Here is a 12,905-nt window from a genome sequence, read left to right as displayed (position 1 = left end):
CAAATGTGTTTTGTTTGAATGTGTGTGTGTAGCGTTATCACAGAAACGCTCTTATTATACATCACAGTAATTGTTTTACTACTTCCACGAATACAAGTTTGCTAATATTTTGTATAAACTTAGGCAAAGGCACTTCATCATATTTTTTAAATGATCTTACGCTAGAGTTTTTATTAAGAAAAAATGATAATAACAATAAATAATCATAAACATCAATATTTATACATAATAAATGTACTATCAATTAATCAATGAATTGTATATTTTTGAAAATTGTGCGAAAAGTCTTAATGTTTTTAAAATATAATAGTGTTTTGGAAAATAAAATGAACCCTCAGACGAATTTCTTTTTAAATACAGAAAATTATTTGCGATCTTTTGATAGAATCTCTATTGAAAATAACAAATTTACAGACTGTCCTACAACTTTGTGCCATCCGAAAAGTGAAAAATATCGCACAGAATCGCTCAAACATGATACGACCGTGAGCTCGAAATCAGAAATAAGTGGTTCGTTAATATATTTCGGATATAATTCTGATGATTACGAACGTGGTTTAGGTGAGTGGAATGCATATTTAACAAAATGAAGAAATATTATTTTAACACAAAAAAAGTGAAATGGTATTGAAGCGTGGGAAAAAGTTATTTAGTTTTTATTTTAAAATTTCAATACATCATTTTCAATAGACATACTTGCCCAGTAATAGTCTTCTGCAGTGAAATTTTTCTTAAAAACCCTTTAAATTGGTTTTTTCACATATTTTTTAGCTTACTGGAAATTCAAATTTTAGCAAAGAAATTTGGTGATTCATATTTTGTGTATGAAAGTGTGGTTGTTGAGTTTCGACTCTATGAAGATACGAACAATTATCCATTGAGTCAACTATGCATTTAACTTAATGCGTTGCAACGCTGTATCGATAGTACCCGGGTTCGAAATCCCGGGCATGAAACACCAAATGATGAAAAAAAGTTTTTTTTCCAATAGCCGTCGACTCTGGGCAGGCAATGGCAGACCTACGAGTGTATTTCTGCAAAGAAAAAGCTCCTCATAAAAAAGCATCTGTCGTTCGGAGACGGCGAAAGCTGAGGTTCCTCCATTTGTGAAAAAAAATCAAGAAACACACCACAAAATGAAGGAGAAGCTCGGCCTAACAACCAACAAAGAATGTACATATATATAAAGTCTTACCAAGTTGTAGACATTTTAAGAATGCACTGAACATTAAAGGCGATTTAAATGAAAATTTCTAAAATTATCAGAGCCCAGATTATATAGTGATTATATTAGGGAGAGTGGAAGTTTACTATTCTTTCAGTTGACCATTTTATAAACCATTTGAGATTTGCAGCGAATTTGATCGGCGAATGAAATGATAAACAAAAGTCGAAAAGGAACGAAATTTAACGCAAATCGCAGTTTTAATGAATGAATTATGTGCTATTGCGACAACGATTCCAATTCACGGAATAACTAAAATAAAAGAATATATAATATCTCTCTGCCTGCTTAACATCGATCGATCATTGACAAGGTTTAGGCTCTACTGCATCAATTTATATTGCGTGCCCTCATTGTTCCTCAAGGGAGTTAATGTGAAGCTCTAGAAGAAATCAGATTTCTATTCATTGAGCGCTAACTCTCTGTAACATACATACATATAAATGCATTTAAGTGCAGTGACTTGGGATTCTGGTTAGAGAAGAAATAAAGAAGAATGAATTACATAAACAACACATGAATAAATTGCGCAATGCGACGTCAAATACAGCAATTCTGTGAAATTAGCTGAGAGCAAAGTAGCGGAACCACGATCGGCGCTACCTTATTACTCTCTCCATCGTGGCATGGAACGGCAATGCGAAATTCAGCACTAGTTTTCTCAAAAGAAGTAGAAATCAGAGCAAATTTAAAGAGGCCTGTATCAAGGTGAGGTTAACTTTATGGAGAAATTCCAGCCAGTTAGAACAGTTGTGTGAATTATACAAGTTTGCGAAATTAACTATTTTCGTAATTATATTTTTAGGCGCTGAACACGTTCCTGGGATCGAAAAGGCGCATCACGTCTTGGTTTAGAGAAAACTGAAAACTCATAAAAACGTGCATTTGGGTGTTTTACCATTCTTTTTCTCAAAAACTTGACATGTTAGAGACTTCAATATATACCCAAATTCATTTCGAAGTTTCGAAGAAAAATAAAAAAAAAATTTGATTAAAATAGAGTTAACCTTTTAAGATCCAACGATTACGATCGCATTGTAAATTATTATGAGAAGCTACTCCGAAGTTTTTGGGCCAAATTCGATCTCAGTTTTTCAAAATTCGAAATGGTGGACTTAAAATAAAAAGTTGAGCTAAGCCCATGCACAGTGGTCCGACCAGAAGGCGTTGGCGGACAAAATTCAAAAACTCATTTAATTAAGCTGAAAATATATATTTAGGGGTTTTAAGGATCAGTGATGACGAATCTGACCTTAGTTTTAGCAAATTTTAAATTCATTGAATACTATAAATACATTTTTACTTCCGTAATTAGCTGGTGAGTTCATTTTTACATTTTTCACGACCCCAGAGAGTACCACGTGAAGGTTTACGGTAAGGTTATTCTCTCCTCATTTTTTTTTTTGTTTTTAGATTTTTTTTATTTTTGATTTTTTTTTTTTAATTTTTTTGTTTTTTAATTTTTAATTTTTAAATTTTTTTTTTATTTTTAATTTTTAATTTTTTTTTTATTTTTAATTTTTAAATTTTTTTGTTTTAGTTTTTAAATTTTTTTTGGATATTTAATTGTTTTTTGTTTTTCATTTTTAATCTTATTTTTATGATTCAGAATCCTCGGTTTCTGATGAGCTTTTTTCTGTTTAATAATATATACTTATTAAAAAAAAAATTTTGTTTTTTTAATTCAATTTTTTTTTTAGTTGTCTCTTAATGCTGATGGGGTCTGTGATGTCTTTTTCTGTCTTTTACACAAAATTGCATAAGCCATATGTAAGGTTTTGCCTGTGGGTAAATGCACAAATGCTACATTATTTTTAATTTGCGCAACTTTGCGCAACAGGTTTCAGTTTGAGATCATAGCTGAAATATGTGGCTACATCACTCATGTTGATTTCAAGTGGACCGGTGTGGACCACTCGAAAAAATGATCTTTAAAAAAAAATTTTCGAAAAATTTTGAAATTTCAAAAAAAAAAATTGGATTTTGTACCACAACTTAAGAGAATTATTACTGTTTCCGTTAATATATTCAATTATCTTTTTTTTCAATATTTGGTTAACAATCAAATGGTAATATTTATTTGCAGACATGAAAATGAAACTCTTGTATGAAGTACGATTTGCATACAATTTCATGTTTAAAGTCAAAAAACTACAATGAATAATTTTTTAAATTAAGTAATATTTTCAGGAAATCTGCCTTGAATATTTAAGAAAACATCTGCATTATCAAACTTTTATTTCAAAAATGTTGAAAAATTGAATTTTGTCCGGCCGCCGGACCACTGTGCCATGGAACTGAACACTCTGAAATTTTTCGAGTCGCTGATTACCGTCATTCTGAATGACGGATTTTTCTATTAAGTAGATGCACGCTGAGAAAGATTGCATTAGTAAAATTGGAAAGGAAAAATTGATTTAGAAACGAGAAAATAGACGAGTTTGAAAACTGAGCTTATCCGTTTATAATTTATTCAAAATATTATTTGAGTTGTGAGTTTTAATAGTAAAATATGTAATACATTTTACGTACTTTTCCAATCATGTTTCCGAAGCTATGAGGGGACTATTAATAACTCAAGACAGGGGTAGCTTTCCCCAATGAACTTAAATAGGTGAGAGCCGTTAATATTAAATGCCTTTCAAATACACTCGGAGCATTGCCATTGCCTGCGGAGGGGTGAACACTATTGGCAAACCTCTTTTTCTCTCATTTATTGTTTCATGTCCAACTTGGACGCACACATCCAATTGGCTACTGCAGTACCACCGAACGAAAAAATCTCCTTTTCTAACAATTGCTTTGCTTTTGCTACAGTTCATAATTCGATTCGGTATTTATTTGCCCTATTTCAGATTGGTCTTCGAGCAGCTATAATCCCATCCCGTTTTACAAAGATAAACAAAAGCAACGACGGGTTAGAACGACATTTACGTCCAAGCAACTCAAGGAGCTGGAAAAGATTTTCCAAGAGACACATTATCCTGATATTTATACGCGCGAAGAGATCGCAATGAAAATAGAGCTTACTGAAGCGCGCGTACAGGTAGGTCAGAAAACAAAACTTTTGTAAAATTACACTCTTTTTATCCTCATAAAGAATGCTTAATTGATTATAAAATTGTTTTATTGCCGCACACAATTTCTTTAATCTCATTTAAACCTACGAATTTCACTTCAAAGATAAAATATTCATTTACTTACATGCTTTGTTATTGTTTGCATATTTTCAAATGTCTGAGTTCAAATCCCAGCGGAATTTCGTTTTGCTTTTTTTTTTAATTATGAGATGGAATCATTTTTCACTTTTCCAAGCTCACAAATCATCTCTCATTTTCGTTTACGTAGCTGTCTGTCTAGAAAATTTTGTGTGTAAGCATGTAAATACATACGTATGTACACATCTTCGTAGGTGTATGTACATATGTGCATACATATATTTATTGAGAGTCACGTGCCGAGATCTGAAAACAAGTCACAGCCAATTAAATAGGGGAGTATTGCAGATGAACTAATCCGACAATAGGAAATATTTACTGTAAATAAAATTATTGTTTAAGGGTGAAAAAATGAGAGGTGGTGTAAGCCAATGTTTTGTTTTCAATTAAGTTAAGTGCTTGGACATGCTCCTGAACTTATGTATGTATGTGCTCGTAATTATGTCCCAAAAATAGTTAATCTACAAGCTATGTGAACAGTTTTTGAAGACGCGACTCCGTTGTAATTTCTTAGTATATACAAAAATTTAAATGTCTGAAGAAGTTAGTATGGAGTTGTATGCGAATAATTTCTAAATATGCATTAGGGTGCCCCACCAAAATAAAGTTACATATTTTCTTGCGGAATTGTAAAATTTACTATATTTTAAGCATTCCGCCGAAATATTTCGAAAAAATATTGCAATTTGTGTAAGCAGGACATATTTGAAAATAACTCCAATAATCGAGTTCTTATAATTAAAATTGAAAAATATGTTTCCAAAAAATCACTTTAGATGTTTGAAAAGTTAATTTTTAAATGGTTTGCATAAAAATGTGTAAACATTTTATCAATGGAATCAAAATAACGATACTACGTAACTATGAAATTCATCGTCATCTTGGCATACTAACTGGGACTGAAATAAAGAAGCAATTTGCCATAGCTCCCAAAAAGTGTATAAAAAATCATGTCAATGATGCTGCATGCAGCTGCTTACTTCGACTGAATTCTTCTCGAAGACTTTTAGAATCGCTCAACGGAGAGCGGATAGCCATTATATTGTAAAATGCTTCATAAAACAAAAGCCAAATGAAAATTGCTTATTAGTATCCTTTTATATACGAAGCTTGTTTAAAAAATTTGGCGAATTTTGTGTTTTTTCAAAAATTATTTATTTATTCTTTAAGGCAGTAGTCTGCTTTAGAAGCCGAAAAAAAGCGTTTTTTTTAGCAATTTTTTTTGAAAGGGAAGGAAATGATTGCGGTAAACGGAATTTTAAGACGATAGTGTACTATATTTAAGGTTTAAAAAACAATATTTATTTTTAAAAAATATTGAAATTTTTTAAAGTTGTAAGTATTTTTCTGGAGCGCCTGGAGTCTGCACTTGTAAATCGGTGCCGGTGATGGAGGTCGTGCGATGCATCTGAAACAGTCGAACCAAATTTTTTTTTTAATTTTTATAAGTTTCTTTTCTTTATGAACTAAAAAAATACCGAAGAAGTTATAAAATTCCAAATTTTTTCGAAGTTTGAAAAAAAAATTCACTTTTTTAAGAAAAAAAAATTGACTTTAAGTTGCAAAACAAGTAGTTTAAATAATACTTTTGTCCAACTTTTTTAGTTCAAATAGAAGATAATTTAATACTGAAGCTAGATCACTTTGGTTTTTTTCGATCGGACATATATTCTTTTTGCTATCGCCGGCACCGTTTTCTAACACTTGTGAAAATGAAAACTCGAGAAAACGCGCTTTAAAGTTCTGCCTGAGCATTCGCACCTGCTCGACGCTCGGCCACCAAAACTGCTCTAGCTTCGAAAATATGTCGAATTGGCCTCTGGAATTTTAAAGACATATTCTTGGATAGTTTTGGAAAAGATTTAAAACAAAACAAAAAAGTCGATTTTTTGAAGCCTGTAAAGCAGACTACTGCCTTAATATATATTTTGTCCCCTTCAAAGTAATCCCCATGAGCGCATAATATGCTTGTGCCAACGTTTTTTCCAATCTTTGAAGCACTTGAAAAAATCATTTTTATTTTATCTTGTTCAGCTCTTCCTTCGATGCCGTCTTTATTTCGTCAAACGTAGCGTAGCGTCGTCCTTTCATGGGCCTCTTCAGTTTCGAGAACAAGAAAAAGTCACAGGGGGCCAGATCTGGGGAATACGGTGGCTGTGGCATCATTAGTGTGTTGTATTTGGCCAAAAGTCGCGCACAAGCCACGATGTATGAGCAGGGGCGTTATCGTGATGCAGGAGCCGTTCTGGCGGATTTCTTCGCGCAAATTGCGCATAACTTGCAGGTAATATTCCTTATTGACCGTTTTACCCTGTGGCAAGAACTCATGATGCACAAGGTACCTGCAATCGAAGAAAACGGTAAGCAAAACTTTTACATTCGACCGAACTTGGCACGTTTTTTTCGGTCTTGGTTCGTTCGGCAGCTTCCATTGAGATGATTGAACTTTGGTTTCCACGTCATAACCACAAACACACGATTCGTCACCAGTTATGACCCTCTGGAGCAAATTTGGGTCATCGCGGACAGAGTCCAACATCTCATTAGCAATGTTCATGCGATGCTGCTTTTGGTCGAAATAGAGCAGTTTTGGTACGAATTTTGCGCCGACCTGTCTCACGCTCAAATCATTGAAAAAAATCGAATGGAACGAGCCAATCGATATGTCTAGGTCCTCAGCGACTTCTTTAACGGTGATTCGACGATTGGCCAATGCCATTTTCTTCACTCCATCAATTTTTTCGTATGTTGTTGAAGTGCCCGGGCGTCCGGCACGCTTTTCGTCATTCACATCTTCTCGGCCTTCCGAGAACATTTTGTACTACCGATAAACGTTGCTTTGGTCCAAAGTAGCTTCTCCGTATGACACAGTCAACATTCGGAATGCATCCGCGCACTTAATTTCTTTTTTGAATAGGTAAAGATCGAAGATGAGTCGAAACACGTGCAAGCAGAGCAACTGTCAACAATTAACTGAACATTCAAAATGGCCGAACTCGTCGGCATGAGTGAGAGAGATGAGTACCAACATATCGCCACAAAAAAATCGAAAATCGAATATACGTAACCTGCGAAAATTCAAAACTCCCGATATTTTTTAACAAACCTCGCAATTGTACAATGATTCTAAAAAATGAACACGAGTCGTTAATAAAAAATAAAAATAAAGTGAAATTGGTCCAGCTCCGTAAATCTCAAAATGTTTGGACGGAGGTTTTAAAATAAATAAATTAATATAATAATTCAAACACTGTCGATTTTTTCTAAAGAGTGGGGTTCTTCCTAATGTGAATAATAACCTCTTGAAATGGAGACTTGTTAATATTTCATTTCTAGTTAAGCTCCACAGGTACATACATAAAAACTTGAAAAAGAAATAAAAAAGAAAATATTAAAACCAAACCAAATATCTCTTTCGAAAATGTTTATGTACCAAAACCAAATATTCTCAGCAAAATTTTGCAAAAAAAAACAAAACTCCACCTTTTGTAAATCGTGCATCGTGTTTTTATATCATTTTTAAAAAAGGAAACCAGCCAATGGCCCACCCCTATGTGCACGCATCCATTTATGGGATTTAAGCCAACCTTCTCCCCAAATTTTTTGCGGTTGTGAGCAGCTCTTTTTTTGGTATAGTCTCCATAGTCAGAGGTTTGGCATAGCTAATGCGACACTTACATAAGTTAGGTTAGGTTGAAGCGGTAGCCCACTAAGGGGCACACTCACACACTACTTAAACACACTCGTGTTATCATAAAATCTATGGTACAGAATACACTAATAACATCTGTTATCAACATCTTTGATAAGTTAATCATTTTAATGAAAATGTCAAAATTTCTGTTCGTGAGACTGAGCAGGAATTTTTTCAATATATTGTATGTAGGCATGTATTTGAAGTAATTTCTAAAAACTAAAGAACAAAAAAAGCAAAGCTTTCGATACACTAGCTAAAGTAATAATTTGCTGGAATCTTCAGTTGCTTCAATTTTTGCGATACTCGCGAAAAAAATGCAAAGTCGGCGTGAAAAAAATTGATCCAATTAATTTTTTTTTTCAATCAAAATATATTTGAAATAACATTAATAGTTAAGGCACAAAGTTTACTTAAAACATAATATTTTTTTGATAAATGTTAGCAAAAAATTTAGTCAAGGACTAATCAAAAAGGACTCAATCAAAATAAATTTGCGACAAAATTTTAATTGCTTTGTTATAAAATTTCGGTTTTTTCGGATTTCTTCATTTTGGATAGAAATTAAATTGATTTTAATGGAAAATTTTCGTTATTAATTAATTATTGTATAACAAATTTAGATTTTTAAATATTTAATTATATCTTCAAGATCCAATCAGTTTTCTGTTTCTTTTTTCAAACAAAATACATTTTAGAGGAATTTTGTTTTGGAACAGAGTTTAATTTAAAAAAATGTTTTTTGATTAGCAAAGAATTAGAATTAGCAAATTAGTCAAAGACTAATTAATGTTTTCCAATCGAAATAAATTTGTGAGGAAATTTCAATTGTTTTAGTATGCAACTTTAGTTTTTTTGAGATTTAGTCGAGTGCTAAGAAATTTAGTCAAGGACTAATAATTTTTTTTCATTCAAAATAAATTTGTGAGAAAATTTTAATAGGTTTGGTATAAAATTTAAATTTTTTTGGACATTTTTTATTTTTAAGTGTTAGCTAAAAATTAAATTGAGTTTGACAGAAAGTTATAATAAATAATCTTTTTTTTAAGAAATAAAAATTTAATTTTTTTAAAGAATTTTTATTTTATTTTATTTTTAATTTTTTTTGGAAAATATTAGCAAAAAATTAAGTTGAGCGGACCCGGTGCTCTAGAAATTAAAAAAAAAAATTTTAATTTTTTTTTCGATATTTCGAAAGTATAGTATTTTAAGAATATTCTGTGAAATTTTCAGGCAAAGATTCCCAATATTATAGCTTCTACAGCCCATTAACTGGGTAGAGAGCGGTCCACGCGCACCTGTACCTCAAACTTTAAACTCATTTATCTCGAAACGACTTTTTTCGGCCTGGTGTTGTCAAAAAAAAAAAACTATTCAACCGAATCATCTGAAATTTTAATATGTCGTACACAATATCATAAATGGCATCGCCCTTACTAGAATCATATTATTATTCCAATTATTTCGTATTTTTTTGATTAAAAAATTGAAAAAACCCGATTTTTAGAGTGTCAAATTTAAAACCGCGCCATTTTGTCAAACTTGTTCAATTTGATTTGTAATTTGATTAATAATTTTTCTGGTTTTTCTGTTTCAGATAAATAGAAGGGCCAAAATGGGCAACACCGTCCAGGTCTAATTTTTTAGGATGGGCAACTTCAGCGCCATTTTTAATATTATTAAAATTAAAAAAAATTAAATATCGTTTTTAATTTTTTTATTGTTCGAGGTCTAGACCACCGCGACCCCTTAAGAAGTAATTTTTTTTTTAATCAAAATAAGTTTGAAAGAAAATTTTAATTGTTTTGGAACAAAATTGGATTTTTTTTGAGTTAGTTTGTTTGGACATTTTTTTTTTTTTTTTTAAAAATTAGTTGCAAATAACATGTTTTTAATGGAAACTAGCTGTTCAGGCTTTTGTTCCGTTTTGAAAAAATATAAATTTGTAAATTAGAGAAGGCGTTTTATTACACATATGTCTTCTTAATTTTTGTTACGTGTTTTAAATTTATAATTTGACCTTTTTTTACATAAAATTACAAAATGGCGCAAAATTAATCATCTAATATGGTCTTTAAATAACTTTTTTGATAAAAAAAATTATTTTGAGTAATGAGAATCTTTATTTTGACATTTACGCACTCCATTGCTTGTCTCTATGTATACTGCAGCTGACTAGTTCACAAATGTCAAATATGATTGATCTACGACGTAATTTGCAAAAATTATAAATGTTCGATAGGGTGATTAATTTTGCGCCACCTCGTATTTTGTATTTCAATTCATATATATACATACATAAGTGAATATCTAACATAGCAGTAAATATAAACATATCTGTGTCAGAAGAAAAAACCGGTTTTTTCTGTCTTTTGCTGCGTAATAGTCCCACTCAAGGGCTACGACGCCAGTGCTAACTGAGGTTAGTGTCGTTCGAAATTTTGCCGTAAATGCAGCCAAACAAAAATGAGTGAGAAGTGCGAGAAGCGTTTATTTTTGTGGAAACAAGAAAATGGCGTCATAGTAATGGATTGGCTTCCCAGTTCCCAGACGCCAACCCCATTGAAAATGTGTAGGGGATTATGAAAACCCATCTTATCGGAAAGCCAGTTCACGATTTAAAGCAACTCGTGCGTCAAGTTCGCAAAATGTAGTCCTCTTTGTCGATGAGCTACGCTGAAAAGCTGGTTCAAAGCATGCCGAGAAAATGCCAGGCTATACTCGACAACAATGCTACACGGATTATTGAGTAATTGCGACTCGTAGTTTTGTGCATACTTTCATGTAAAAAAATTTTAAATATATATACATCTTTTATACTTCATGAATAATCGCGGTTCCTTTTTTCTGACACAGACTATATATTTAATATTCCTAGATAATACTCTTACAGAAAATTTCGATAAAATCGTTATAAAACAACATAATTCACATTTTTTTTATTTCAGGTTTGGTTCCAAAACAGACGGGCGAAATTTCGAAAACAAGAACGACAAGCTAATATTGTAAGCACGAAAACACCTGAAATTTCACAAAAACAAATGCAAAACCATTTTGGATCGAGTTCAAAATGTCTTTCGCCATTTATGATGTCGACGCTTCTCTCAACGGAAACGAGTTCGAAATCTTTACAATTAATTAAATAATTAAAACTGTTGATGTGGTATTACTGAACTAAATACATAAATATTGACTTTTGTAATCGTGCGAGTGCATAAATATAATTTTCTATGTGCTATATGTACATAGTATGTAACTTTACATATCAATTTAATTATAAATACCTTTTATGCATCAAAGAAAACTCAAAAGTGGTACTTTCAAGCATTTTTTAGTCGAAAAAAGTAGCAGCAAGTCGCAATTTTTTCGAGACTAACATTATTCAGCCTTATAAAGTATAGCTTCTAGTTGAAATAAAGGTTGCATACGCTTTGAAGTTTAATTTGAGCTCAATATATTGGGTAGGTAGGCTAATCACCTACCCTGTCAGAAATCAAAATACCTGTAGATTAACGAAACCAACGCAAAACTGAATATTGTCGAGGCCCTATGCTCCCGAGAGGAATGAACAAGGAAAAAAAAATATTGGGATTCATACGTAGCAGTTGAGCTGAAGCTCCTACTCACAATTTCAAACTCAAACTCAATTCGTGGTCCCTATGCGAATATTCAATGGTTGTTTTACATACGTGTTTACTGTTATAGTAAGAACTTCAAAGCGGTTCTTTATGTTTCTTTTTCCGTTAACAACTGGTTAGTATTCTCTGTATTTTCCTTCAAAAGATTTGCAAAATAGAATAAAATATTTTTTAAAAATCGATTGAATTTTCGAAGCAAACCACCAAGTAGCGTATACCACATGTACTACCCGAGGTGAAGCTTTTGCCGGCGCTTTAGTGCAGCTGCAATTCTCATACGAGTGTAACACATTCGGTAACCAGTACATAATATAAGTTTTGTTCATGCAAAAAGACCGTAAGAAATTGCAAGCAAACGAGAGAATACTTGAACTGTCTCAAAAAGAGGTGCTTGCAAGTTTTTATGCGAACGCAAAATTTGCCGAAGCTTTCAAGTTTCAATAGCAGCTGATTGCCGCGGTTGCATATTGAACAGAGCAAAACATTTATAAACGGGATCCAATAACCAAAACAACAGTAGAAGAAATAAAAAACATGCTTAAGCATTTTGTTAATTTATATGAGTAGATGAGGAGTATAGACAGAAAGTTCTACAAAATGCTGCTGAAAATGATTTATACGAAGAAATTTTATTTTCCAAACATATTTAATGAGAGTCATATTTAATGGTAGTCTACCACCGAAAAATAGCTGAAGATTGCTATATAATTCTACTAAGCAACAGTTTTTGGCTAAACTTTTCGAAAAGACTTCTTGAGATAAGACATTAACGTCAGAGCTGTTTTCCGTATAAGCCAGAACTGTTTGCTCCACATATGGTTTATTTGAATTTCTAGGAATATTTTCACATAAAGTCAAATCGTACTCAGTTAGATTTTTTTTTTTAAGTTCGAACAACATTCCATTTTCTTCATCATCGTCCCTGTCGAATGAATGAAAAGTTAATTATTGCCATGATAGCAGTAGCAACAACCTTGTTTCTGAATTTTATGTTTTCTATTTTTAAAATTGTTTTGTTGATACAGTTGCGATGATATGCCACAATCAACTGTTTTTCCTGCTTGCCGTTCTTGCTAATAAATGTCAAATTGCGCTCTCTTCTTGAAAGTATTTCGCATAAACGAGCGCAA

General features: G+C 32.2%; 1 protein-coding gene across 1 annotated transcript; it reads left to right on the top strand.

The window, feature by feature from the left end:
- The first annotated feature begins 251 nt into the window (after positions 1-251).
- LOC129244306 (ALX homeobox protein 1) lies at positions 252-11,283 on the top strand. The gene is made up of 3 exons (XM_054881922.1): positions 252-561; positions 4,081-4,271; positions 11,086-11,283. Exons 1-3 carry the CDS (start codon positions 252-254, stop codon positions 11,281-11,283), a joined length of 699 nt encoding a protein of 232 aa, XP_054737897.1.
- The last annotated feature ends 1,622 nt before the right edge of the window (positions 11,284-12,905 follow it).

Source organism: Anastrepha obliqua, chromosome 4 (assembly GCF_027943255.1).
Source record: "Anastrepha obliqua isolate idAnaObli1 chromosome 4, idAnaObli1_1.0, whole genome shotgun sequence".
NCBI classification, from domain to species: Eukaryota; Metazoa; Arthropoda; class Insecta; order Diptera; family Tephritidae; genus Anastrepha; species Anastrepha obliqua.
This window is presented reverse-complemented; position numbering and strand designations above follow the sequence as displayed.